General features: G+C 49.8%; 1 protein-coding gene across 7 annotated transcripts in view; it reads left to right on the plus strand.

Annotated features, from left to right (window-relative positions):
• HIVEP3 (HIVEP zinc finger 3) overlaps positions 1-27292 on the plus strand; it is a 408429-nt gene that overhangs the window by 318765 nt on the left and 62372 nt on the right. For 5 of the 7 annotated variants that reach the window (XM_054665933.2, XM_001172796.8, XM_063781922.1 and 2 more), the window contains 2 exons: positions 13568-19149; positions 23200-23345. In XM_054665933.2, the coding sequence (XP_054521908.1) occupies positions 14089-19149; positions 23200-23345 (5207 nt within the window). In that variant the 5' untranslated portion in view covers positions 13568-14088. Of the gene's footprint in view, positions 1-10360; positions 10801-13567; positions 19150-23199; positions 23346-27292 lie in introns of those variants that run through there. The other 2 variants (XM_009455327.5, XM_016960299.4) reach the window with 2 other exon arrangements.

Raw genomic sequence — 27292 nt, forward strand, 5'->3', positions numbered from 1 at the left:
GAGGTTGCAGTGAGCTGAAATTGTGCCATTACACTCCAGTTTGGGCAACAGAATGAGATCCTGTCCCTAAATAAATAAATAAATAAGTAACATCATGTGACTGTATGTGTGGGAGTATGTTTCCTTACCCTACTCTGTTTCCATTGATTTTCTTGTGTCTCTTTGTATCGATACTATACTGTCTTGATTACTGTAGCTTATAGTAAGGCCTATGATTTATGTCTGTTTTCATCTTACTGGCCTGGCATTGAGAAGGCCCACGTAGTACTTGCAGACTGAGTGGAGAAATGAAGAAATGAGTTGCAGTAGAGTGATCATTATAACTGCTTTATCATTACTATACAGTTATATCTATCCTGCCATGTGGGCAAGAATGACAGAAGCCACAGGCAGTCGCCACTTCTTCTGTTGGACTACGCTCTATATGTCACCCAGTCTCCCAGTCATTTTTTCTTCTGTGGTTCATCTTATAGTGTGTGTGTGTATATATTATTGTGTATTCTATGTATTGCTCTCCATAGTAGACACAAGAACCGTAACTACCTAGGAAGCTTGTAGGTAGGTGTGCCTTTTGTGCCACAGTCACGTGTATAGAAACAAAATGCCATCAAAGGAACCACTAGAGACCTGCCAGAAACTGACAAGAGATCAGGCCACTGCAGCAAATGTGGAATTTGGGTCTCTCTTAGGCAGTGTTGATGAGAGACTGGCTGGACACAAATGGCCAGAAGACAAGCCTGCTGGGCCTGCGCAACTCTCATTTCAGGCTTTGTTCTTCCCTAAGCTCTTTCACCCACAAGCACTTCCTGGACCATTTAAGATAAACAGGTTGAGTTAAGTTCATAGATGCCCACTGAGTTCTCATGGGTGTCCAGAAGCCTCTTTTAATCCTCACGGGAAAAATCGGATGTAAATAAACAATGAGATAGGTAGGTGGATAGCTAGCTATGTACATTACATTAGATAACTTAGATGAATTAGCTACAAGCATCTGGGCCTTGTTTGTAGATGTGTGTAGGTGAGGTAAGGCTGTAGCAGCTGATGACAGTTCATTTTCGGTCTCAATGGAAGCAACGCTTAAACACTGTCGATACTTTTCCAGGTGAAAGGTAAAAAAAGGTTAACAAGCTTAGCCCTTATGAAGGAAAGGAAGGCTGCTAAAAACAGTGTTTTGTTACCTGCAGTGTCAGGACTGTGATTCAAATCTGTGTCCTCTCTGTGAGGCTGGTGTAGCCTGGCTGCCTTGAGGGTCACCACTGCAGGAGTCACCTGATGGTCCAAGTTCAGGTTCTGTCTCTGCTACTTATCAGTTTTGTGATTTTGGGCCTCAGTTTCCTCACCTGTAAAATGGGAATGATAATAGTACCTGCCTGATAGGGTCATTGTGAGGAATAAATCAGTGAATTTGTGTAACATACTAAGAACAGCCCTGGCACATAGTCAGAGTTCATTTGCTCCGTCTAGGCACAGGACATTGGTTTAGATGAGCTTCCTCTGAATTATTATGACCACAGACAATCAGGGGAAATCTGGGCCTCTGCAAGTCTGGCAGAGTAGAGTTTTTGCTACATCATTGCTTGATCTTGACTGTGAAATGTGTTTTTGCTTTCTATGGGGATGTCACAGGAGACTTCATTCTCCTTGGTGATATCAGTTTCACCTGGATCCCTGAGCTCTCTAACAGGAAGACAAATACCAGCCGGGTCTAACTCGTCTAGGATTGCCTAGGCTTCTGTTTGCTTTCAATAGAATTTGCTTTTTGACCAGTGTGCAGAAATTCCAAGCCCTGTTTAGGTCTTGGAGTTGGGAGGGAGGAGGAGAAGGAAAAGTAGGAACACAGAGACCAGTCATCCAAGGGAAATGATTTAAGAGCCTCCCAGACAGTGAAAAATCCACCACTCATTATTGAGGGAAAAAGCAGTTAACAAGAAACTCAGCCCTAAGGTTAACATGGTCATGCAGAGTGACTTGCATGCAGGGAGGACTTTGATGCAAGTGTATGTAGGTGGCTGCAGTTAACCAGGGAAGACTTCCTGGAGGATCTCAGATACAGGGAAGGAAGGTAGGATCCACTCGGTCATTCTGACCAAGATCAGGGCCCTTGGGGGTTTCCTGGATGTTGGCCAGCACTCAGGGTTCAAATCCTGCCTTTGCCTTTTTGTGTCTGATCTGAAGCAATTAGCCTCAGCCCTGCCCCCATCTATAAAAAGGGGATGTGTAAGAATCAATATGTTTGTTTTGTTTGGGCATGGTAGGTGGTCAGTTAAGTGTTTTTAAATATTTTTAATATTTTACTGAGTGTGGAGTTCTGTATCAGGCACTGGAAATGCAAATCTGAATGGAGCCTAGTTCCTGCCCAGGCCAGGGGGAGGCAGGTTCACCTGGAAGACACTGATGAACTGGTTAAGCCGCAGGCCTGGCTCAAGGCAGACATCCCAGGCTTCTTGGGGGAACAGCACTGTTTGACCCATTGGATTAGCAGAAAACCTCTTCCTTCCAACACAGGCTATCTGTGGACTCTAGGTGGTGCCTGTTTTCCATGAATGAATCCAGGTCAGAGGGTGTGAGGGGCTGGTCACCCTGGAAGCATGGCCCAGCCCAGCAGCAGCAGTGCGCCCTTGCCCACCCCATGGGGACCCAGTTGTGCCTTCCACCTGCTTTCAGAGGGCAGTCACTGACCACAGCTCTGTTAGAAGATCTGCTTGACATAATGAGGCTTCACAGTTTGGGACTTTATCTCATCATTCTGGGGCCTAGGAGGGGACGTGTGGAAACACCTCCCAGTGTCCAGAAGCCATCCCAGCACATCGTGGGGCTCCTGCCTGGAACCCTGAAACATTTCCTGTGGCCACATTCCAGCCCCCTGTGCTTTGCGTACATTGAACCTTGTATTAGTCAGGGTTCTCTAGAGGGACAGAACTACTAGGATAGATGTATACATAAAGGGGAGTTTATTGAGGAGTATTGACTCACACGATCACAAGGTGAGGTCCCACAATAGGCCGTCTGCAAGCAAGGAAGCCAGTCTGAGTCCCAAAGCTGAAGAACTTGGCGTCCAATGTTTGAGGGCAGGAAGCATCCAGTGCAGGAGAAAGATGTAGGCCAGGAGGCTAAGCCAGTCTAGTCTTTTCATGTTCTTCTACCTGCTTTTATCCTGGACACACTGGCAGCTGATTAGATGGTGCCCACCCAGATTGAGGGTGGGTCTGCCTTTCCCAGTCCACTGACTCAAATGTTAATCTCCTTTGGCAACACCCTCTGCATCCTTCAATCCAATCAAGTTGACATTCGATATTAATCATCACAAACCTCCCACCTAGAGTCTCCTTCTTGCAAATCTCACCATCAACATCTTCCCATAGTTCAAAACCCAGCTCAAACAAGGGTACGCTGACTCCTCTGTGGAATTAGTCTCCAGACTCCTTTCTCGGCATGTCCCACCAGAAACAACAATGTGTAAAGGCAGAGAGTTCAAAGTGTAAGAGCAGGATGGAGAGAGAGGAGGCCAGGAAGACTGGGTGGGCCCTATTTTGACAGGACTGAAACGCCAATGGCTGAATCTCTCTGCATTGGGGGGCTACTGAGAATTCCTGACAAGGGGAGAGGTCTGGTGAGCTTGGCAACTGAAGAGATTTCTCTTTCCACAATGAATAGTGGAGTGGGGTGGACTGGGAGAAGGCTAGAAACCTGGAAGCCAGGTGATTAGGAGGCAGTTGGAGGAATTTCATCAGCTTCCCCAAATGCCAGTAGAAACATGTATGCCAGATTTACAATATTCACATGGGGAATTAGCAAAAATATAGATTCTGGGTCCCTTTCCCACAAATTCTATTTCAGTGGATTTGGAATAGGGCTAGAACCTGTGCTTTTATCAGACACCACAGACATTTCAGAGGTGGGGAGGTGGACTATTCAATAATGCTGTTGGGACAACTGGCTAGCTAGGGAGTAAAAAAACTTAAGCTTTATCTTTACCTCACTCCTTACACACAAATAAGTGCCAGATGGAGCCAAGGTGACAATGGAAAGGAAAGAAGAGAGGAAAGGAGGGAAAAAATAAATCATAATGGAACTAGAAGAAAATTTGGGTGACATTCTAAAAAATAATATTGGATGTGAAACCTAAAAGTCATAAAGGGAAAAATTAATGGTACATTTAACCACATGGAAACAAAAAAAATTTCTGTACAGCTAAGACTAATGATAAAGAGAAGATATCTGCAACCTATATGTAAAGGATCAATAGCTTCAATATCAAAAGAGTTTATGTAAACCAGAAAAATAGTCTCCCAAATGAAATAACTGGTGAATATGTTTATGCAAAAATGCTAAGCCTCTCTAGAGATCAAGAAATAGGTTTTAAAACATAAGATATCAGCCAGGCGGGGTGGCTCACACCTGTAATCCCAGCACTTCGGGATGCTGAGGCAGGGGATCACTTGAGGTCAGGAGTTCAAGACCAGTCTGGCCGCCATGGTGAAACCCCATCTCTACTAAAAATATGAAAATTATCTGGGTGTGGTGGTGCACGCCTGTAATCCCAGCTACTCAGGAGGCTGAGGCAGGAGAATTGCATGAACCCAGGAGGCAGAGGTTGGAATGAGCTGAGATCAAGTCACTGCACTCCATCCTGGGCAACAGAGCGAGACTCCATTTCAAAAAATAATAATAAAATAATTATAACTGAAACATAAGATATCTTTGTGGTAGGCAAAATAATGGACCCCCAAACTATCCACATTCTAAGCCCTGGAAACTGAATATGTTGCCCATTATGGCAAAAGATAATTTGTAGATGTTATTTAATTAAGGATCTTGAGGTGGAGAGATTACCCAGGTGGACTCAATGTAATCACAAGAGTCCTTAGGAGAGGGAGAGAGGAGTCAATATTAGAATGATTTGTTATGAGAAAGATGCGGCTGGCTGTTACCAGCTTTGCAGGTGGAAGGGGAGCCTTCCATGAGCCAAGGAATTCAGGTACCCTCTAGAAGTTGGGAAAGGCAAGGAAAGGGATTCTCCTCTAGGGCCCCCAGAAAGAAAAGTGGCCCCGCTGACACCTTGCTTTTAGCCGAGTGAGACCTATTTCAGACGTCTGACCACTCGAACTGTAAGATAGTAAATTTTGCATTAAGCCACTAAATTTGTGGTAATTTCTTACAGCAGCAATGGGAACCAAATACAACCATTTTGCCTTTCTTATTAGCTAATGTTAAAGAGACACTTTATATTCCAGATAGGCAGGAGGTTAGGGAAATAGTGCTCACCTGCCATTGGCGGAAGTGTAAATTTCTGCTTTTTGAAGAGCTATTTGCCAGTCCCCATGAAAAGCTTCAACGTGTATTCCCTTTAATCAAGTATTCTCCCTTCTAGGAGGTTAGCCTGTGATATACTCATACAAGTATGCAGAAGATATTCTATGTAGCATTTCTTGGAATAGAAACAGCTGGAAACAACCTTCATATCTATCAGTAAGGGACTGGCTGAGTTTGAGTACAGCCAAAAATGGAATACAGTGCTGCTGCCCACAAAAAGAAAGAGGTAAACCTAGATATCCATACATAGATTTAAAAAAAGAAAAAAAACAAGTCGCAGATCAATATAAATACATTAGGACGTCGGGAAGAACATATATTAAATTAACTGTAGCTTCTCTGGGGAGGAGCATGTGGGTACAGGGAGATTCAGGGGAAAGAGCCAAGGATGGTACAATTCTGCAGTGGTTTAAAATTTTTCAAGTAATTTTTCATTTAAGAATTTTTGTTTAAAAGAAGGAGAAAGCTCCCCAGCATTTCTGTTCTGTCGTTGGTCTTTGGAACTTCTGGTCTCGACAAAACTAGGGGTAGGAACCCAAGCCCAAAGGAGAGGCAGGGAACAGAAACAACCAGATTTGGGGATTGATGACATGGCTGGGGACAGGGGTGGAGGTGGTGACAGCCCAAGAGAGGGTCAGCAGGTCAGGACCTGGCCAGGGCCTAGACTGGCAGAAGCCGGTGTCCAGGAGGCCTGGGCTGCTTGCTGGGATACATGCGGATCCCTGGGCAGGGGTAGTTTTCTCTGCACAGAACCCCCTGATTGCTGGTAGGTCAATGCTGTGGGATACCCTGACCTGAGTGAGGTTAGAATGTTATAGGTGAGCCAAGCATCTGCAGAAAAGGCATGGCTTCCACCAACAATTGCAGGTTGCCTGGTGTCAGCAACTATAGCTCAGGCCAGCACAGGATCCTTCCCCAGCCCTTCCCCCAGAGAAGCCAAGAGGATGGTGGGCCAGTAGGTGAGCCTGACCTTGCCAGTCCACCTCTCAGTCAGTCCCACGGGGAGGGTTGCCTTTTACAAAGATTAGCAGGTATCCCTAGATGGATCCTCACTCTGACCAAGGTCTAACAGGAATTTGAGGCATAAGTTACCGTGTGGAATTCTCCTCAGCTTAAGGTCAATATTGCAGCCAGCCTGAGCAAACTAGGAAATGTGGCCAGTATTTTTCAGTTGGCCACACGGTCACCTGGTCTTAGATTTCAAAATCCAAAATTGTCAGAAAGGAAGTGATCTTGAGATCATTCAGCCCAATTTCATGTTACAGAAGGGAAAACTGAGGCCCAGAGAGGAAAGTGCCTTACCTAGGGTCACACAGTAGACCTGTGTGTTCCAGGGCTTCCTGCCACAGGTTACCGGACCCATGGCAGCCCAGGTGACGCCAGGCCTCCTGATCTGCCCTTGCTGGAAGAAACCCACAGACCAACCCCCAGAGAAAGTTGAAGAAAGCAAGCCAGGGAGGCAGCCGGCTGCCTGTGGTGAGGAGACCCAGGTGCTCAGCCCCCTGGCTCTCACCAGGTGTGCTACTCACTGTCCCACCTGCAGCCCAGACCTCTCTGCCCCTGTAGAGCTCCCAAGCAGGTCAAGTCAGTGTCAGGCAGCACCTGCTCTTCAGGAGGAATTGACCTCAAACAGCAGATCGGAGGACTCAGAAATGTCTTTAGTTTGGCTTGAAGACTTCCCAGCCCGCTCTCGTTGGGTCGGTCATGCCTCTTCTCTGGGAGTCAGTGTCTCCCAGAATCAAATGGCAATAAGAGGGATGCAAGTGTTGTGAGTTTGAGGACAGGAGTGTGCTCATGTGACTCCTCTATTTGGCAGTAATTGAGGCTAGAATTCAGGACACTGACAAGACAGAGCCGCTCTGCCATGGTCCTCACTGAATGGTCATTATCTCATGAAAATCCAGTGACCAAGAAGTACATTGGAGGCTGCAAAGTCTCAATCTCAGTAGGAGAACCATCTAGTGTGGCTTCCATGGAGTCAGGAAGATGGATCTGGTGGCCAGGATCGTGATGATTTTCATCCATGATTATCAGTTCTAGCTTGTGCCCTGGGGTGGTATGAAGCTTTCAATCTGAAAAGTGTCCCATAAAGTCAGATCCATCAGACCTTTCATCACCTGATCGCCTGCCTGTGTTCTTATCCCCACTGCTAAGACCACGTGGCTCCAGCATGCAGGCCAAGGCTCTGCCCAACTCAAGAACCAATGCTTCCCCTGTTTAGGGGAATTCAGGTCTCTCCCAATATCCTGGTGGGTCAGTGTGACACTGGTTTCTGTGGTGGCCCTGCTTTGACCTCCGAATTCAACCTTGGTTCTCATTTCTTGAGCACCAGCTGTGTGCCCAGGACTTTACATACATGATAACCCCAGTCAGTCTTATGACAGCCTGTCAGCCTAAAAGCAGCAGAGCCAGGACTGGAATCTAGTCTAGAGATCTTTCCACACAGCCATGACAGCCCCTCCACAGAAATGCTTTCTCCAATAGCAATGATGATTATTATTTATTGAATGCTTACTATATGTCAGGTGCCATGCCAAGCGATTTATATGAGTCAACTCAATTTAAACCACACATGACAGTTTTACTGTCCCTTTTTACAGATGGGGAGACTAAGTCTTAGAGGGGTGTCCAGATTAGGGGACCCTCAGTTAGGAGATGGAGGAGCCAGGGTTCAGCTGCAGGCTGCCTGAGTCTCAAAGCTACCTTGGGAGTCACTGTGCTGTGTTGCCGCATGCATGGGTTTAGTGGCTGGATGCTTACCTTGCTACAGGTGCCTGTCTTGTGCTTTAGAACTAAACCCTGATATGTGTTGCTACCTCTCCCTGTGTCCCCACTTACCTAGACCTGGGTTCTGGCAAAACCTTTTCAGCCTCCCAGACACCAACATCACACTCCAATCCCCTGGATGAGTTAGTGTATTTGTTCAACTGCTCCAAAAGGGACCAAGTAACAAGCTCAAAGATGTATGTCTCTCTCAGGGGCAGGTGGCTTTGCTTCACACTGTCTTCTTGTCTTCTTGTCCCACTGTTCCTGGGGGTGATGTTCTTGTCCATGTGGTCACAGTTGGCTCACCCCCACCACATCCATGTTCCTTCCTGACAAAATGGAGAGGTGGAGGGCAAGCACTTTTCCTTCTGGCTGTGGCCTAGAAGTTGCATACATCATTGGCCAGAACTAGCTGCAAGAGAGGCTGGGAAAGGCAGCCTCTAGCGGGTGGCCATAGACCCAGCTTGGGGGCCTTTGATTACTACAAGACAGAGAACTGGCTAATGGAAGAAATTTTCAGTCTCTGCCACAATCCCTGTTCCCAGCCAGAGCTCCACCTTGACCTTGGCCTCTCTCTTTGCCCAGACATCCTTCTGTGACTCTTTGACTACCAATCCCTGTTAGTCTCCAGACCCATATGCTTATATCTGGCTTGTTTTGCCATCACCTGAGCCCACAGCCACTTTTAGTATTTTTTTGCAAGTGAAGAATTCTGCTCCAGCTTAAACACACACATGCATACATGCACACACACACAGAGTGTTGTACACAGAGATTTTTAGAAGGGGCACTGGCTTTGTTGCTAGGTCATTAAATAAGAATATTTACTGAGTACCTCCTCTTCAGCCTGTGGCCTTGTGCCCTGGGTTCCCAGGTATTAAAGTTAATAGGAAAGTTTTCTTATATTTTTGACATCAGTATGTTTTATTACTGCCAGTAAAATTTTTGACCAGATTTTGGCATGTTGGGATATGTGGGGGTGTGTGTGTGTAAGTAAATTACAAGCAAAGAGCTGTATTAAGCCCCACCAGCCTGGGGCCAGCTTAGCCTAACAGCTCCTTGGACATCAGGCCCCTGCCCCCATCTTGCCCCAGCCTTATCTAACTTTGACTGGGGACCCCAGCTCCTCAGTCTAGAGCCCAAGGCAGATTCAAGCTGGCCTCCTGCCAGGACTGGTGGAATTGTCCACCTGAGAGAGCCCATCTCCCACCTGCCCTCTGGAAATGTCTTCTGGGGTGTCCACCCTGGGCCATGGTCATGTTGTCCTGACGCCTTCAATACAGAAGGTGCTTTCCAGTTTGGTTCCAGAGCTTCAGGCCTCCCTGCCTTGGCCCCGGGCTCCTCCATTACTTCCCACTCCCCTGAGGCTTTTGTAGCTCCAACCCCAGCAAGTCCGGATCTCCTTCCTATTGGGCTGCTCCCACAGTTAGACCAAAGGAAGCTTCCTGAAGTGGGAGCTAACCAGTTGGCTGCTGAAGCTCAGGTTCCCCTCAGGGTTATAAGCTGGTCTCTGAGCGAGAGCTCTCGCTGGCCTCATGGCCCATTCTGTGACCATCAGTAGAGGCTGTCCATCCTCTTTTGGTCTGGGGTTCAGGCCTCTGTTGGCCCAGCTCCTGGGCCCATTTCTCTGGCGACTTTTATAGGTGCTCTCACCAATTCCCTGGAAAAGTGGCTTTTTTCTTTATCACTTCAAGTTTGTGTTAAAATTTCACACATACCCTCAGAACCACAGAAGGTAGAAAAGAACCATTTTCTTAGTGTCTGTTGGTCACAGTCATTAGAACGGTCCTTTGGTTTATGCCGCACCACATTTGGAATCCATTCCAAGACAGAAGTCTCCTTAGGTCCTGCAGGTTCCCCTACATCTGCACCTGTGGTCCTGGCTGCCCTTCTCCCCCTGCCCCTCCTATTAAGCACTTCATACCTGTCGTGGTGTGGTAGAGCAGGCTGGCAGAGAGCACTAGTCCAGAAGTCCAAGCCCCAGCGTGGCTTGGGCTAGCCACTCTCCACCATGGCTCAGATGCCTGTTGTGCAGAATGACAGGGTGGCCCCTCCAGCTCACAGGCCTCGCTCACTCTGCGCCCTGGCAGCCAACGGTGCTCCTGTGGCCTCTTTGCTCCCCACTCAGAAGTGTGGGTAGGAGGCCTCTGCTTGGAGAAACACCATGTCCAGCCCACAGGTGCAGGCTGGACACTGACCCTGGGCAGGCAGTGCTGGCCCTGTAGTCACCTGATGATGCAACAGTCATCTGACTGTCTCCTTCATCTACCCTGCCCCTCCCACCTGGCCCTGGGAATTGCACCAAACCCCAGCTGCTGGGCGCTCCACCACCTGCCAAGGAGAGCCCTGTGGCTCAGTGAGGGGAGAAGGCAGGACTAAGCAATGTAGAGTCCTGCCTGGCCAGCTGACCCCCACTCAGATTGATCATTTCACCACCCAGTCATGCCGCAGGGTCCCATCCATCCATCGGAAGAAGCAAAGCTTACCACTAGCTAGTGTTTCGGGGCTGCTCTCAGATCCTTGTGTGAAAGGATCAATAAGAATAGTAAGTATAGCCAACCCTTGATTATCCACACATAGCACCCAAAGGCCTCTCCATCACAGTGCAGCCAGGCTGAGGAGACCCAGCCCAGCCCGAAGAGCAGTTCTCTCTGTGCTGCAAACCATGTCTACTATGTCTGATTTTTAGAAGGCTCAGCACTTCTGCCCGCCTTAGCTTAGGTAAGCAAGACCTGGGGTAAGGCTGCCAGGACGAGTTCCCCCACCTTTGCTGGGCTCCCCTTTCTTCTGTCCAGCAGCTGCAGTGTGGTTAGGACATAGGTTGAAAGGGCAACTCTATTGTTCAGATGCTAGACAATTCCTTACTCCCTCTTGCCGTGGATACAGCGATGTCCCCTGGGGCCATGCCAGTGCTTCCATAGGACTAGGGGCCATAGACTGCAGTGCCCATCATGCCACAGAAGCCACAGAGAACTTCTATTAATTGAGGTGGGAGACAGTCCTGGCTGGGGGGTCAAGAGGCACAGGATGGTCCAGTCCTGCCACCATTCCCGTGTGCTTTTCAGGGAAAATCATATCACCTTTCTAGCCTTCAGTCTCTTCTGTCAAGTGAGAGGAATGGACTAGACAGTCAGTCTCTAAGAATCTATCAGAAGATCACGGTGTAACTTTAGTCTCCATAGAAGAGATCAAAAGTATGTACGAGACACCCAGAGACAGTTGGCACTTATGCCTAGTTTTGGCCGTAAGGCAAATATTAATTGTAAGGGTAACCATTTTGTCCTGGTTTGCCTGGGACTGTCTTTGTTTATTCCTGTTGTTCCTCGATGATTGTTAGTAGTTCCCATTTCATTCTCCAAGTGTCCCAGTTTGGATGGTATCTTATATGGCCACCCTGTTGACTGAGATGTAATCTAATGAAATGAGATTTCTCTGTCTTCCCCACACTCAGCCTGCTTTGGTACAAGTCACAGGAGGCCTTTGACTGCTCATAGGAGAATCTCTGCTGATACACAGTCTTTCACTGGCAAATATCAATCACTGTATTTGCACCATATCCAATGACTAGAGGGATGTCATTGAATCCATCACTGTATTCAATGACCAGAGGGGTGTCATTGAAGACATAAATGATCTCCTGCATCATTCACTGCTCCTGACTGAAGTGCTACATGAAAAAGTTTTGCAAGAAACTTAGATGTTCCATCCTGTCTGGCTATAAGACTCCATAATGGACCAAATCTCCCTTTTCTCCTTGGCTGCCAGGAAGCTCATATATAAATATATAGCTGAATTATAGAAACACCATAAGTCCTTATTATTGGTATAGCAGTACTCTTTTTATCCCACCAATCCTGACTTTTTGCCTTATTTCCATTTTCTTTGCTCTGATTTGTTATTCTTATTTATGATTTTCTCATATTTATAGTTTGTCATTCTTCTATAAATATGGTTTTGTTATAGTTACTTTGAATTCTTTGTAGCACCAAGTAGAAAAGGAACACAAAAGGAGTGAACTTAGAGGATATGCTTTTTAGCTAAAAGATCAAATCACCTGCTCCTCCAAAGCATATCACAGTGTCCGAGGGCCCTGCCCTTTAAGAGACAATTATTTGAGTCTTAAAGACTTGTTCGTCTTCTGAGCACCTGCAAAAATGTAGTAAGTGGCATTTTCAAGTCTGTATCATCACACACCTAGTGAAACGCAGAGTGTGAGCATGAGGGGAGCCTGAGGGCAGGATGCCGGGGATAGGGCATGCTCACAGGAGAAAAAGCAAGCACAGAGATGCTCATCACTCACCCAGGGCCTCGCCAGGGGATGCCAGGGGATGGACACCTGAGAAGGGGCTGGGGAACAAACTCTGGCCATGGGAGGCCTGGGTCCAGGTGGCAACACTGCCTGTTAGCAACACGGGACCTTCAGTAAGCCATCTTCCTGATGTCCAAAGTCAGGTGGTTGGGTGAGATGGAGTCCATGGTGACTCCAGCCTTGGGATTCCGACCCTGTTCCTGGGGAGGAGCGCCCTGAGGATGCACCTGAGCCCAGGAAGCTGAGACTGCCCCGCTTGCAGCTGGCCCTAGGAGGAGGCACACACTTGGGGCTATATGCAGACCAACTTTGCTCCTCCACTTGAGGGCAATGATCCCCATATTTCCATGGCATCCCCGGGGCACTGACTGGACAAGGAAAGGCTGCAAAGCCAGAGGAACCTTCCAGAATGATCCTCCTGGCAATTGCTTGGATCAAGCAAATGGTCACAGCTGTGTCAGATTGTAAGTTCTCACAGGCTGTGGCAGTAGTTTGCAGTTTTGTCTTCAAACATGGGCTGGGGTGCGGGTTAGCAATGGGGTAAAAAGCAGTGAATGATGTCCCTTGTGGACAGTTTCAGAACCCAGGGCCAGAGAGAAATACTAACCTGAGAATAATCTACCCCTTGGAAAACTCACCCCTGAATAAACCACAGGCACTTCCCTCCTGCACCAGCCATGGCCCCATCCAGAGTTCACCCAGCAGCATCTGCATCTCCAATCTCATTGGGGCCACTGCAGCTCCGAGGCACAGTCGAGGCAGGATTTGTTATCTATTTTACCGATTAGGCAACTGAGGCTTAGAGAGCTTAGACCCACTCAGAGTGGATCACAAAACAGAGATGAGAGCCCAGGCCTCTGTCCCTAACCACCCTGCAGTTCCCAGAGCCCACTTTGCCTTCTGTTCTCAGCATCCCACATGGCCACAGTCCTCAGAAACACACTGGCATTCAGGTCACCCAACACTGACATGGGAGCCGGGGAGGAAAGAATTGCAGGGCTTGGGGGCATGTGGAGCCGGAGCCTGTGGTTCTGCTTGAGTTTCCCTGGTTAACTTTTGAGGAGTCTCAGCCAGGTGTGGCACCGAGTCTGGGCTGCCCAGTCTGTGCATGAGTCCCAGTAACTCTGTCTTCTCTTTTGTGTGTGTGTATTTCTGTGTGTGTGTACATCTATCACACAGAAGAAGAGCGTGATTTCTCCTCCGAGGCCGTTGATCTCCAACCCAGAACTAAAGGGGAGAAGAGCCACCCCCAGCATCCAGCGTGGCATCTCTTGTGCCAGGACCAGGGATGACTGGGCCATGGACACAGATGTCTCCAACCTTCAACCGTTTGCATAGCACACGGGGGACTCGTGGGGGCCACCTGCCACTGCCAGCTGAAACAATACAATGGCAATACTGACATCCTTCATGACATTTTCCCGACAGACATTCAGGCAGAAAGTGCTGGTGCGTTTTCTGTCTGCAAAGTAGAGGGCCATGCCTCACCAATAGAATAGCTTGGGCCCTGATGACCTGCTCCGAGTCCACTCACAGCCAGTGACACTTGCAAAAAACTCCCAAAGCCGTCTTGGGTTTGGCTTCCGCAGCTCTTGACCAATGTGGCCAAAGCTGGACACCTCCTTGGGACACTGGGATTATTCATAAATGCAGCCCGCCCTGACTCTCCCTGAATAGCATCTGAAGTCTTTGTGAAGGTCATGGATCCTGAACAAAGTGTCAAGGGCACCAAGAAGGCTGAGGGAAGTCCCCGGAAGCGGCTGACCAAAGGAGAGGCCATTCAAACCAGTGTTTCTTCCAGCGTCCCATACCCAGGCAGCGGCACAGCTGCCACCCAAGAGAGCCCCGCCCAAGAGCTCTTAGCCCCGCAGCCCTTCCCGGGCCCCTCATCAGTTCTTAGGGAAGGCTCTCAGGAGAAAACAGGCCAGCAGCAGAAGCCCCCCAAAAGGCCCCCCATTGAAGCATCCGTCCACATCTCACAGCTTCCGCAGCACCCTCTGACACCAGCATTCATGTCGCCTGGCAAACCTGAGCATCTCCTGGAGGGGTCCACATGGCAACTGGTTGACCCCATGAGACCTGGACCCTCTGGCTCCTTCGTGGCCCCTGGGCTCCATCCTCAGAGCCAGCTCCTTCCTTCCCACGCTTCCATCATTCCCCCTGAGGACCTTCCTGGAGTCCCCAAAGTCTTCGTGCCTCGTCCTTCCCAGGTCTCCTTGAAGCCCACAGAAGAGGCACACAAGAAGGAGAGGAAGCCCCAGAAGCCAGGCAAGTATATCTGCCAGTACTGCAGCCGGCCCTGTGCCAAGCCCAGCGTGCTCCAGAAGCACATTCGCTCACACACAGGTGAGAGGCCCTACCCCTGCGGCCCCTGTGGCTTCTCCTTCAAGACCAAGAGTAATCTCTACAAGCACAGGAAGTCCCATGCCCACCGCATCAAAGCAGGCCTGGCCTCAGGCATGGGCGGCGAGATGTACCCACATGGGCTGGAGATGGAGCGGATCCCTGGGGAAGAGTTTGAGGAGCCCACTGAGGGAGAAAGCACAGATTCTGAAGAGGAGACTAGTGCCACCTCTGGTCACCCTGCAGAGCTCTCCCCAAGACCCAAGCAGCCCCTTCTCTCCAGTGGGCTATACAGCTCTGGGAGCCACAGTTCCAGCCACGAACGCTGTTCCCTGTCCCAGTCCAGCACAGCCCAGTCACTCGAAGACCCCCCTCCATTTGTGGAACCCTCATCTGAGCACCCCCTGAGCCATAAACCTGAAGACACCCACACGATTAAGCAGAAGCTGGCCCTCCGCTTAAGCGAGAGGAAGAAGGTGATCGATGAGCAGGCATTTCTGAGCCCAGGCAGCAAAGGGAGTACTGAGTCTGGGTATTTCTCTCGCTCCGAGAGTGCAGAGCAGCAGGTCAGCCCCCCAAACACCAACGCCAAGTCCTACGCTGAGATCATCTTTGGCAAGTGTGGGCGAATAGGACAGCGGACCGCCATGCTGACAGCCACCTCCACCCAGCCCCTCCTGCCCCTGTCCACCGAAGACAAGCCCAGCCTGGTGCCTTTGTCTGTACCCCGGACGCAGGTGATCGAGCACATCACGAAGCTCATCACCATCAACGAGGCCGTGGTGGACACCAGCGAGATCGACAGCGTGAAGCCAAGGCGGAGCTCACTGTCCAGGCGCAGCAGCATGGAGTCCCCAAAATCCAGCCTCTACCGGGAGCCCCTGTCGTCCCACAGTGAGAAAACCAAGCCTGAACAATCACTGCTGAGCCTCCAGCACCCACCCAGTACCGCCCCCCCTGTGCCTCTCCTGAGAAGCCACTCAATGCCTTCTGCCGCCTGCACTATCAGCACCCCCCACCACCCGTTCCGAGGTAGCTACTCCTTCGATGACCATATCACCGACTCCGAAGCCCTGAGCCGCAGCAGTCACGTGTTTACCTCCCACCCCCGGATGCTGAAGCGCCAGCCGGCAATCGAATTACCTTTGGGAGGGGAATACAGTTCCGAGGAGCCTGGACCAAGCAGCAAAGACACAGCCTCCAAGCCCTCGGACGAAGTGGAACCCAAGGAAAGCGAGCTTACCAAAAAGACCAAGAAGGGTTTGAAAACAAAAGGGGTGATCTACGAATGTAACATATGTGGTGCTCGGTACAAGAAAAGGGATAACTACGAAGCCCACAAAAAATACTACTGCTCAGAGCTTCAGATCGCAAAGCCCATCTCTGCAGGCACCCACACATCTCCAGAAGCCGAAAAGAGTCAGATTGAGCATGAGCCGTGGTCCCAAATGATGCATTACAAACTGGGAACCACCCTGGAACTCACTCCACTGAGGAAGAGGAGGAAAGAGAAGAGCCTTGGGGACGAGGAAGAGCCACCTGCCTTTGAGTCCACAAAAAGTCAGTTTGGCAGCCCCGGGCCATCTGATGCTGCTCGGAACCTTCCCCTGGAGTCCACCAAGTCACCAGCAGAACCAAGTAAATCAGTGCCCTCCTTGGAGGGACCCACGGGCTTCCAGCCAAGGACTCCCAAGCCAGGGTCTGGTTCAGAATCAGGGAAGGAGAGGAGAACAACGTCCAAAGAAATTTCTGTCATCCAGCACACCAGCTCCTTTGAGAAATCTGATTCTCTCGAGCAGCCAAGTGGCTTGGAAGGGGAAGACAAACCTCTGGCCCAGTTCCCATCACCCCCACCTGCCCCACATGGACGCTCTGCTCACTCCCTGCAGCCCAAGTTGGTCCGCCAGCCCAACATTCAGGTTCCTGAGATCCTAGTAACTGAGGAGCCTGACCGGCTGGACACAGAGCCAGAGCTGCCCCCTAAGGAACCTGAGAAGACTGAGGAATTCCAGTGGCCCCAGCGCAGCCAGACACTTGCCCAGCTCCCAGCTGAGAAGCTGCCACCCAAAAAGAAGAGGCTGCGCCTGGCAGAGATGGCCCAATCATCAGGGGAGTCCAGCTTCGAGTCCTCTGTGCCTCTGTCTCGCAGCCCGAGCCAGGAAAGCAGTGTCTCTTTGAGTGGGTCCAGCCGCTCAGCCTCGTTTGAGAGGGATGACCATGGGAAAGCCGAGGCCCCCGGTCCCTCATCTGATACGCGCCCCAAACCCCTGGGCACCCACATGTTGACTGTCCCCAGCCACCACCCACATGCCCGAGAGATGCGGAGATCAGCCTCAGAGCAGAGCCCCAACGTTTCCCATTCTGCCCACATGACCGAGACACGCAGCAAATCCTTTGACTATGGCAGCTTGTCCTTGACAGGCCCTTCTGCTCCAGCCCCAGTGGCTCCACCAGTGCGGGTGGCCCCGCCAGAGAGAAGAAAATGCTTCTTGGTGAGACAGGCCTCTCTGAGCAGGCCTCCAGAATCTGAGTTGGAGGTTGCCCCCAAGGGAAGACAGGAGAGCGAAGAACCACAGCCCTCATCCAGTAAACCCTCTGCCAAAAGCTCATTGTCCCAGATTTCCTCTGCGGCCACCTCACATGGTGGACCCCCGGGAGGCAAGGGCCCAGGGCAGGACAGGCCCCCATTGGGGTCCACTGTGCCCTACACAGAAGCACTGCAAGTGTTCCACCACCCCGTTGCCCAGACACCCCTGCATGAGAAGCCGTACCTGCCCCCACCAGTCTCCCTTTTCTCCTTCCAGCATCTCGTGCAGCATGAGCCAGGACAGTCTCCAGAATTCTTCTCCACCCAGGCCATGTCCAGCCTCCTGTCCTCACCATACTCCATGCCCCCACTTCCTCCCTCCTTATTTCAAGCCCCACCGCTTCCTCTCCAGCCTACTGTTCTGCACCCAGGCCAACTCCATCTCCCCCAGCTCATGCCTCACCCAGCCAACATCCCCTTCCGGCATCCCCCTTCCTTCCTCCCCATGCCATACCCGGCCTCCTCAGCACTGTCTTCTGGGTTTTTCCTGCCTCTGCAATCCCAGTTTGCACTTCAGCTCCCTGGTGATGTGGAAAGCCATCTGCCCCAGATCAAAACCAGCCTGGCCCCACTGGCAACAGGAAGTGCTGGCCTCTCCCCCAGCACAGAGTACAGCAGTGACATCCGGCTACCCCCTGTGGCTCCCCCAGCCAGCTCCTCAGCACCTACATCAGCTCCTCCACTGGCCCTGCCTGCCTGTCCAGACACCATGGTGTCCCTGGTTGTGCCTGTCCGTGTTCAGACCAATATGCCATCCTATGGGAGCGCAATGTACACCACCCTTTCCCAGATCTTGGTCACCCAGTCCCAAGGCAGCTCAGCAACTGTGGCACTTCCCAAGTTTGAGGAACCCCCATCAAAGGGGACGACTGTATGTGGCGCAGATGTGCATGAGGTTGGGCCCGGCCCTTCTGGGTTAAGTGAAGAGCAAAGCAGAGCTTTCCCAACTCCATACCTGAGAGTGCCTGTGACATTACCTGAAAGAAAAGGCACTTCCCTGTCATCAGAGAGTGTCTTGAGCCTGGAGGGGAGTTCATCAACAGCAGGGGGAAGCAAACGTGTCCTTTCACCAGCTGGCAGCCTTGAACTTACCATGGAAACCCAGCAGCAAAAAAGAGTGAAGGAGGAGGAGGCTTCCAAGGCAGATGAAAAACTTGAGCTGGTAAAACCATGCAGTGTGGCCCTTACCAGCACCGAGGATGGGAAGAGGCCAGAGAAATCCCACTTAGGCAACCAGGGCCAAGGCAGGAGGGAGCTAGAAATGCTGCCCAGCCTGTCCTCAGATCCATCTGACACAAAGGAAATTCCTCCCCTCCCTCACCCTGCATTGTCCCATGGGACAGCCCCAGGCTCAGAAGCTTTGAAGGAATATCCCCAGCCATCTGGCAAACCTCACCGAAGAGGGTTGACCCCACTGAGCGTGAAGAAAGAAGATTCCAAGGAACAACCTGATCTCCCCTCCTTGGCACCTCCCAGCTCTCTGCCTCTGTCAGAAACGTCCTCCAGACCAGCCAAGTCACAAGAAGGTACGGACTCAAAGAAGGTACTGCAGTTCCCCAGCCTCCACACAACCACTAATGTCAGTTGGTGCTATTTAAACTACATTAAGCCAAATCACATCCAGCATGCAGATAGGAGGTCCTCTGTTTACGCTGGTTGGTGCATAAGTTTGTACAACCCCAACCTTCCGGGGGTTTCCACTAAAGCTGCTTTGTCCCTCCTGAGGTCTAAGCAGAAAGTGAGCAAAGAGACATACACCATGGCCACAGCTCCGCATCCTGAGGCAGGAAGGCTTGTGCCATCCAGCTCCCGCAAGCCCCGCATGACAGAGGTAAGTTCAGCCTTGTTTTTCTTCTCATCACTGATTTGCAAAAGCACTTGGTGAGCTTTTAAAGCCACAGTATCCTCAGGTTCCAGTTGCAGAACCAGAGCCAGATTAGTAGTCAGATTTCCTCTCTGAAAGCTGAGACTGGTCACCTTACAAGGAAACATGTTTATTGAGTTTCTTTGTCACTGTATCCCTCATATCATTGGAATAGATACACTTCAATAAAGTTAGCCATAAAGTGATCCTGCTCTGCCATGAATTTCTGTTGTGAAATCAAAGATACAGTCTCAGTAAGAAAAAAAAGAAATTTTCCAAAAGACTGAGTTGGAAAACTTGGCTAACAGGAATGCCTGTAGCAATTTTAGAACTTTTTACCTCTCCTTCATTATATGGATATCCCTTGTCTTGTTAGTCTTTTCCTGCTTTTCTTAATTCTTACATCTGCTGTTTCCATTCTCTAGTACCACTTTAAATCTTCCCATTTCCAAGATTCTAGAACTTGGTACAAACAACTCCTAAAATATTCCTTCTTCCTTTTCTGGGAGTAAGACAGCAAATGGAGCTGAGCTGCTGTATCCCTCCTTACCAGTGGATGGCAATGCCACTCACAGTTTGACCTATTTGTGCTACGTGGTCAAGAAACACTAATGTTTACGCTTTCATTGCCTTTGATCTGAGGCTACATCAGGAGCTATAAAATGAACTCGTCCCCTGAAAGCTCAGCAAGTTTGACATTCAATAATTTCAAACTTCAGACAAAAGCCACCACCATACCCTGACAAGGCCAGCCTAGGGATTTGGATTGTGCTGACTTGGCATTTGTGGAATAACAGCTGGTCTTGTTTACTGAGCAGCCTCATGGTGCCAGACACTGTGCTGGGCCCTTGAATCTGGTCACTGCTCACCTCCACCTCTGAAGTAACATAACCGTCTCCCTTCTATAGCTTAGGGAACTGAGGGTCAGAGTCTGAGAAAGGTCAAGGTAATCTGGCAAATGTTGAACAAACCCAGAATTTGAACCCAGACCTATCTGACTCCAAAGAGTCTATTTTTCTTCTTTTAATTATTTGAGGAGAGAAAATCTTAAAAGTTGACTGCAAATTAAAAAATGTTTATTAGTGTGTCTTCAGACCAGAAGCTCTGACCAAATTAGGTCTAAACTCCCTAAACCAAATTCATATTGTAGATAAGTGAGCACAACTGTGTTCTATAATTTCCTGTGCTCTCATATCTTCCCCTTTTGTCGTTCAGTGAACTTTGTGCATTGAATTTGTCCTTAGCTTGACTGGATGTTCTTCACAGAACTGTTTTCCAAATGTATTCCCTAGATGTCTTTGTCAGTCTACAGACATCCCTGACCAAGATTTCCACTTTTGTGTTAATGTCCTGCTAATTTCCTCTTCAGCATCTCTTACTAGCTGTGGCCACTCCCAAGATGCTGTTATAATGATTCATACTGCTAACTTTTTGGATACCTATTATGTACCAAGTACTATGCTAAATGTTACTTTTCTCCTCACAACCAACTTGAAAGTTAGGGTGCAATATCACCATTTCATAGATGAGGAGACCAAAACACAAGAGAGATTAAGTAACTTTCACAAGGCCACACAGTAAATGGCAGAGCCTAGACCAAAACTAGATTTTACTCCAATGCCCTTTTGAATTATCTAAGCTGCCTCTAGTTTCTAATGACTGAAAATATTACAGGCCATTTAAGAGAAAGGAAGTGTTAATTTGGATTCAGCAATTATTTATTTATAGTGCTCCTAAAACCTGCGAACTTTTTCTTGGAATATTGTTTGGTTCACTGGCATGTTTCCTTCCAGAATTGCACCAATCTGGTACATTAGTATAACCACATGGTCTATGGCTTAAGGCCTTTATACAACTACACCTCTCTCTGGTCTCTGCTTGCATACTTCCAGCAAGAGGAACTCACCATCTCTTGATGCAGTCCAATTCATCTTTGGACAGTGCTCTAAGAAGGTTCTTTACTGTACTGAGCTGACATTTGTCAGCTTGCGGCTTCCATTCTCTGTTAGTAGTTCTGAAAAAGTCCTTAGGTCTATCTTAGCATTTTGAAGCTCTTCCAAACCATCTTCATGCAGGTCTAGGACACCCCATGATGTTTTTGTTTGGTCATAGATCTTTTCTTCCACGTATAAACCCTGGAGAAACCCCAGCTTGTTAAGAGTCCACTTTGTAGCCACATTCTTTCCTTTTTCCTCCTTGGGAATCATTTTGACAACAACACAGCACTGTCACAAAGTGATTAAGAACAAGGACTCAGGTACCAAGTTGCCCAGGTTTGAATCCCACTACCTTACCTACTGGCCATGTGACCTTGGGCCAATAACTTCACCTCTCTGAGCCTTAGTTTCATCCTCTGTAAAATAGGGATAATAATAACACTTAGCGCATAGGACTGTGGAGATAATTAAATGAGTTAAGACATGCAGAGTGTGCTTAGAACAGTGTATGCCACACTGGCACTCAGTAAGTATTTTTAACTATACTTATTCATATTGTTGTCATCAAAAGCTAAAATGGATCCCTGGTCCCTGCTCAGTTCCAACACTGTGTTTCCTGGGAAAGTGGTACACTGCCACCCAAACCAGCCTCCTCCAGTGTGGCCCAGATATCACGGCAGGCTGTGAGGGAGAAGTAGTCTGTTTGCCTGTGGGAGGCACCTTGGTCATTACATGGACAGTCTAGATCTCAGGCCGGGGTGCAGTGGAAATGGTAGGCTCTGGAAACCCAAGGGTATTGCAAAAAACTAGCTGCCTTCTGCCAAAGCAGCAGTCCAGATTCTTGCTTGGTTTCCACTCCCCTCCTCCAAATCTGAAGAGATTATTTGGTGGTCACTGAGTCACAGAAGTTGCCCTGGAATTGATCTTCAAGATGGTCTAAATCCCCTCAGACTCTGAGGCCCAGAGAGGTGAAGTCATCCACCAAACGGCAGCCCAGTGTGCCATGGCCTATCTGGTGCTGGAACTCAGACTCCCTGATTCCCAGCCAGTCACCTTTCTACCTAGCCCCATGCTGTCCTTGTGGGGGCAGGTGTGGTGGCTGGCAAAGGGGACTTCCGTTCTTAGATTGCCCCAGCATCAGGAAATGTGGTTGCTTCATTCACTGGATGGAAACAGCATGGTTTTTCATGACCTTAATGACAGTGGCATGAAGTAGGAGGAAATTCTCACTCCCAGCCCCCGCCCTAAGCACAGCATTTCTGCTCCCTAGGCAAAAGTGCACCCACCCCTGACAACACCGCAGCGTTTACAGGACGTGTTCTTGGGATAGTGGAAGATGTCCAGGAAGCACAAAGCCAATGCCAGCTCTCCCCTTAAGCCAGCTCTCATCACTGAGGTGTGGCTCTGTAAAGAGCGTGGGTCCTGCAGGACTAACAGCCCAGAGCCTGCACAGCCTCTCTGTGCCTGTCTCTATGGTGGAACTGGGGACATCCTGCTGGTCAGGGTCCTCAGCCCAGCTCCTGGCCTTTGGTACTAGCTCAGGAGGGCCAAGATCCTGGAAGCAAGAGACCTGTGCTCTGCTCCCAGCTCTGCCCTTAACTTGCTGGGTGACCTTAGCTTTCTGATCTATAAACAAGAACGGGACCAGTTTATCTCCAAAGACAGAGTGGAGCCTTTGTTCATGTGTTCAACATTATTTAAGCATCTTCTCTGAGACAGGCCCTGTATGGGGTTCTGGGGTGCCCAAGGAGACCAAGATGAGGACCTGTCCCCAGGAGTTCCCAGACTAGTGTAAAAGACAGAGAACAAACACAGGTCTTATGGGAGGTTAACCTGAAAGAGACAGGGTTCCAGCTGTAACACCAACTAATGGCATGGCCTTGGATAAGGGAATTCTCTCTGGGGATCAGTTTCCTTAATTCTGTAAAGTGGAGCTAATAGCACCTCTTCATGGGGGAGTGTGAAGATTGCATATGTGTACTTGTGCAGTACTGTGTAAGGCATGATTATTAGCATTGCATTCGTGGCTGAGGATGCACTTTTAACCAGCAATGATTTTGTCATTCCTGTGGTGGGCCAGGTTCACCTCCCTTCGCTGGTTTCCCCGGAAGGCCAGAAAGATCTAGCTAGAGTGGAGAAGGAAGAAGAGAGGAGAGGGGAGCCGGAGGAGGATGCTCCTGCCTCCCAGAGAGGGGAGCCGGCGAGGATCAAAATCTTCGAAGGAGGGTAAGACTCATGTTTGGTTTGCATCGTCTGCTTCCGTGGAATAAGAGCTGGCACCCATCGGTGTTCACGGGCAGCAGTGGCTCAGTTGGCAAGGGCTCTGCCCACAGGTGCCCTGTGGTCCCAGCGATGCCTTTCAGCAGACATCACCTTCCTGGGACTCTCAGGCCCCTCTGTTTAAGAATGCCGTGGGGCTTCTTGGTGGGGATGGGTGATGCTGGGTATTTGTTGAGGATCTGGAGAGGTCTGGGTCTTTCTCCAGCCCCTCATTTTCTCAGATCCTGGCCAGGTTTCTAGTTCCTGCATTGGAGTTGCCATCCCAGTATCCCAGCAAATGTCCAGACTTCTGTCTCTCTTGACATGTATTCTCCAAAAGTCATCTCTGTACTGCCCAATGGCCATCTTGGCATGTCTGGTTTCCCATGGGGCACTTGGGCTCAGCCGACTAGGCTGTTTGCAGGGCTGACTGCACACTGTATGCACCAGGTGTTTCCACTGGTCCCTATCCTGACTGGCTGGGGCCCAGGGCTCAATGGTTGGTGAATATTTTGAATCTCATTCGTAGTTATTCACCTTTGATGCTTGACTTTGGGAAACGAATGGTCTAAACGTTTCAGAGCTCACAGCTTCGGGGACTGTCTGGGCTCTGGAAGGGTGCCGTGTTTCAGACGTGCTTTGTGGAAGTTTTGTGCCAGCTGTGTTTTGTGTGGCCACATGTTTGCTTCCTGGGATTTGGGTGTCTGTGAGCAGGTCCCATGCCGTTCTGTCTCAGGGTCCTGTGTCTGTGTCCCTGGTGTGATCAGGGTGGCCTGGTTCTGCACAGCCCTGAAGGACAACAACGTAGAGGAAAATGCGCTTCCTGTGCAGGACAGTCCCCATGAGCCGGGGCCAACATGGCTGTCACTGGGGGCCTCTGATCCTCTAGCACCTGCAAGCGCCTAACTCACAGGGTCAGCGTGGGAGGCACGGGAGTCCTCCATAAGGTTGGGGGACAACAGAGACTGCCACCCTCCCCAGGGCCACCAGTTGGCATCTTCTGGTGGCACTGACCAGCAGGGGCTCTCAGGAGAGAGGGTGCTTGGAAATGTGGGCAGCAGGGTAGTCAATGATGGGAAGGGGGCTAGGGGTAGCAAATGCCCCTGAAACCTACTGCCTAAAATACCAATAGCAACTGCGTTGAAAAAACACTGAACCAAAGGTCTTTGAAAATGCCAACCCTCTTTCCATGTGGGGAGGGACGCGGGTCCTCCTGCTGTTTGGTTAGAGCGCCCTCGTGTGTCTCTGTGTTCTCATGCCACTGGATCCCTTAGAGGCCACACAGAGGCAGGATTGATGAAGTGCCTGCTCACAGCGACTGGCCCTCTTCCTTCTTGCTTCAGAGGTTCTCTGTGGGCTCTGAGGGCTGCTGAGTGTTTCCTGGTGTCCCAGGAGCTTGCCCCAGCAGCAGTCTGTGTGTGCCTGAGGAGGTTCGCATCTTCCCTGAGAGGCAGGTGCTCTGAGACCTCATGAAGCCTGAGCCTCCAGAAAGGCAGCTGGCAGGAGCCACTCCCTGCCCAGCTCCCTGCTGGATGTCTCTACCTACACGGTCCACAATGGCTGAAGGAGGGGGAAGATCACCCACAAGTCCTCTTCTCCTCTTCCTCCAGCTGGTATGGGTCCTACTCCCTCTCCACCTCCTCCCAGGTCTTCACTTAGTCCCACCTGCTCTGCTTCAGAATCCTCTCGGTTGAGTTCTGTCATCTCTGGCCCACTTACCTCTGTTCTGCCTGAGACTAGCCCCCCAGCTCTCCCGCCCTCAGTTTCCTTATCTGTAAAAGGGGGAGAATAACATTTGTAACAGGGGGAAAATAACGTGGGATTTTCAGAGGACCTTGTGAGACCCCATATGAAGGCTATAATTCATAGCTGCTCAAAAAATGGACATTGGTGCATTTTCCTACTAGTATATCCATTTCGTCAATCTCTGTCCGGGACAGTCCCATCTGTTCTGTCAGCTATGGAAGGTATCCTCTCCCTTTCAACTTGTCACATGCAATTTGAGCACGTATGGAACTGATTATAGTGTCAGATCCTTTCCTCCCCCAGCCTGGCTATCTCAAGCTGGGACCGTGCCTCCCATTCTCACTTCTGGTGATTCTTCTACATTCATGGTTCTCTTGGGGCTGGCATCACCCCACAGAGTGTTTGGAAATGGTGAAGGAGGGGGAGGGCATTTTGGTTGCCACATAACCTAGGACACTTCCGGCATTTCAGGGACGAGGCCAGAGATGCTGACCTTCCATTCCACCAGCCTTACAACCTCTTGTTCCCCCAAATTGCCAAGGGTACCCACACCCAGAATCACTGGGCACACTCTTCTGCAATCCCACAGTTTTGCCTTAGACTCAGTTCTTCCTTTTATTTTTTTCTTTCTTTTTTAATACAACAAACATATGTATTTCATTCCTGTACACATTTGAGAAGGATCTGCTATGGAGCTCTGTTCCTTAGATCCAGGCCAGTAGAGGCTGAGAGAGGAAGAAGAAAACAATGGTTCCACCCAGAAGCTTCTGCTCACATTTAAATGGCCAAAGCAAGTCACATGGCCTCACCTAGCTCCATGGGAGTAGAGAAGTGCATTCCTACCGTGTGCTTGGGAGAACCTGAAATATTTGGTAGATATAGTGCTCATGACTATTCAAATTGGTTTAACATACATCTGTAACTTGTTATGTTTACTCAACGGTGTTTTTGACATGCATCCATGTTGATACATGTAGACCTAGTTCATCATGAATCAGTAAGCCAGACACAAAAGAGTAGATGCTATATGAGTCTTTTAATCTCTAATTAAACTTGCCTTAATTTCTTTCTTGACCTCCATTTCAGTGACTGATCAACTTATTAATTCATCAGGAAGGAGGATCTATTTAATCAGTGCCTTTTGGGTGCTCTGTGCCAGAAAATGCAGTGGCCCATGGGGGTTAACTGTCATCCTGCCCTCAAGGTGCTTGGGGACTACACCAAGGTGGCAACACAAGACCCACTGCTAAGGTGGGGATGGCCAGAGCTGAGAAGCTCACAGCAAGGGAAGGATGCCTGGGGGATGGAATAGCTAGAGAGGGCTTCCCAGAGTGGGTGGGGCCAGGCCCAGAAGGGTGGGCGAGACCCAGACAAGTGGAGAGGAAGGGTATGCTGCCCAGCAGTCTACCTGCTACAGGTGTGATGGCAGCTCCCGTACCTGATCAGTGAGACTCACTTCCTCTTGCCTTGAGCATTCTCCCTTGGTAGTGTCACCCATCTCCTTAGCCCCAAGTCTCATCTCTGTGCCGACATTGCTACCTCTGGGTCTCCAGCCAGGACCTCACCCCTGAACTGCAGACACTGGTTTTGATGCCTCCTGAGCATTTTTGCCTGGGAAATTCACAACACCTCACACTTAGCATGTGCAAACCAAGCCTTCCACTTCCCACCAACAGCATCTCCTTCCACATCCAGATCTCAGATGACACACCCAGCCCTTCACACTCAGAACCTTAACATTGTCTTGGACGCCTTCTCCCCCTTTCCAGTTAGACCCCAATCCTGGTGTCTGCATGAAGTAGTCAGTGACTCAATGTGGTCTCTTTACTCCCTCTGCCACTGCTCTGGCCACCCTATCTCTAGAACTCCAATGTTGGTGCCACTGAGCATCACTAAACATGATTCTGCCTGTGTCATGCTTTTCTCCAGAGCCGTCTGTGGCTGCCTCACCTACAGGATCCAGTTTAAACTCAGCCTGTGAGTGCTGGCCTCAGAATCTGATCTGCTCCTGTCGCCCTTCACCTTTTGCTGCCTGCTGGGCCCTGCCATTGCCAAATCCTACCCAGCCTTCAAAAGCCAATACTCAGCCCTGCTCCTCTAAAGAGCCTCCCAAATCCCTCCACACTCTGTAGTTCTTCTTGTTACTTCTGTCATAACCCTGGTGCTAA

The sequence above is a fragment of the Pan troglodytes genome, chromosome 1, assembly GCF_028858775.2.
Source record: "Pan troglodytes isolate AG18354 chromosome 1, NHGRI_mPanTro3-v2.0_pri, whole genome shotgun sequence".
Classification (NCBI taxonomy): Eukaryota; Metazoa; Chordata; class Mammalia; order Primates; family Hominidae; genus Pan; species Pan troglodytes.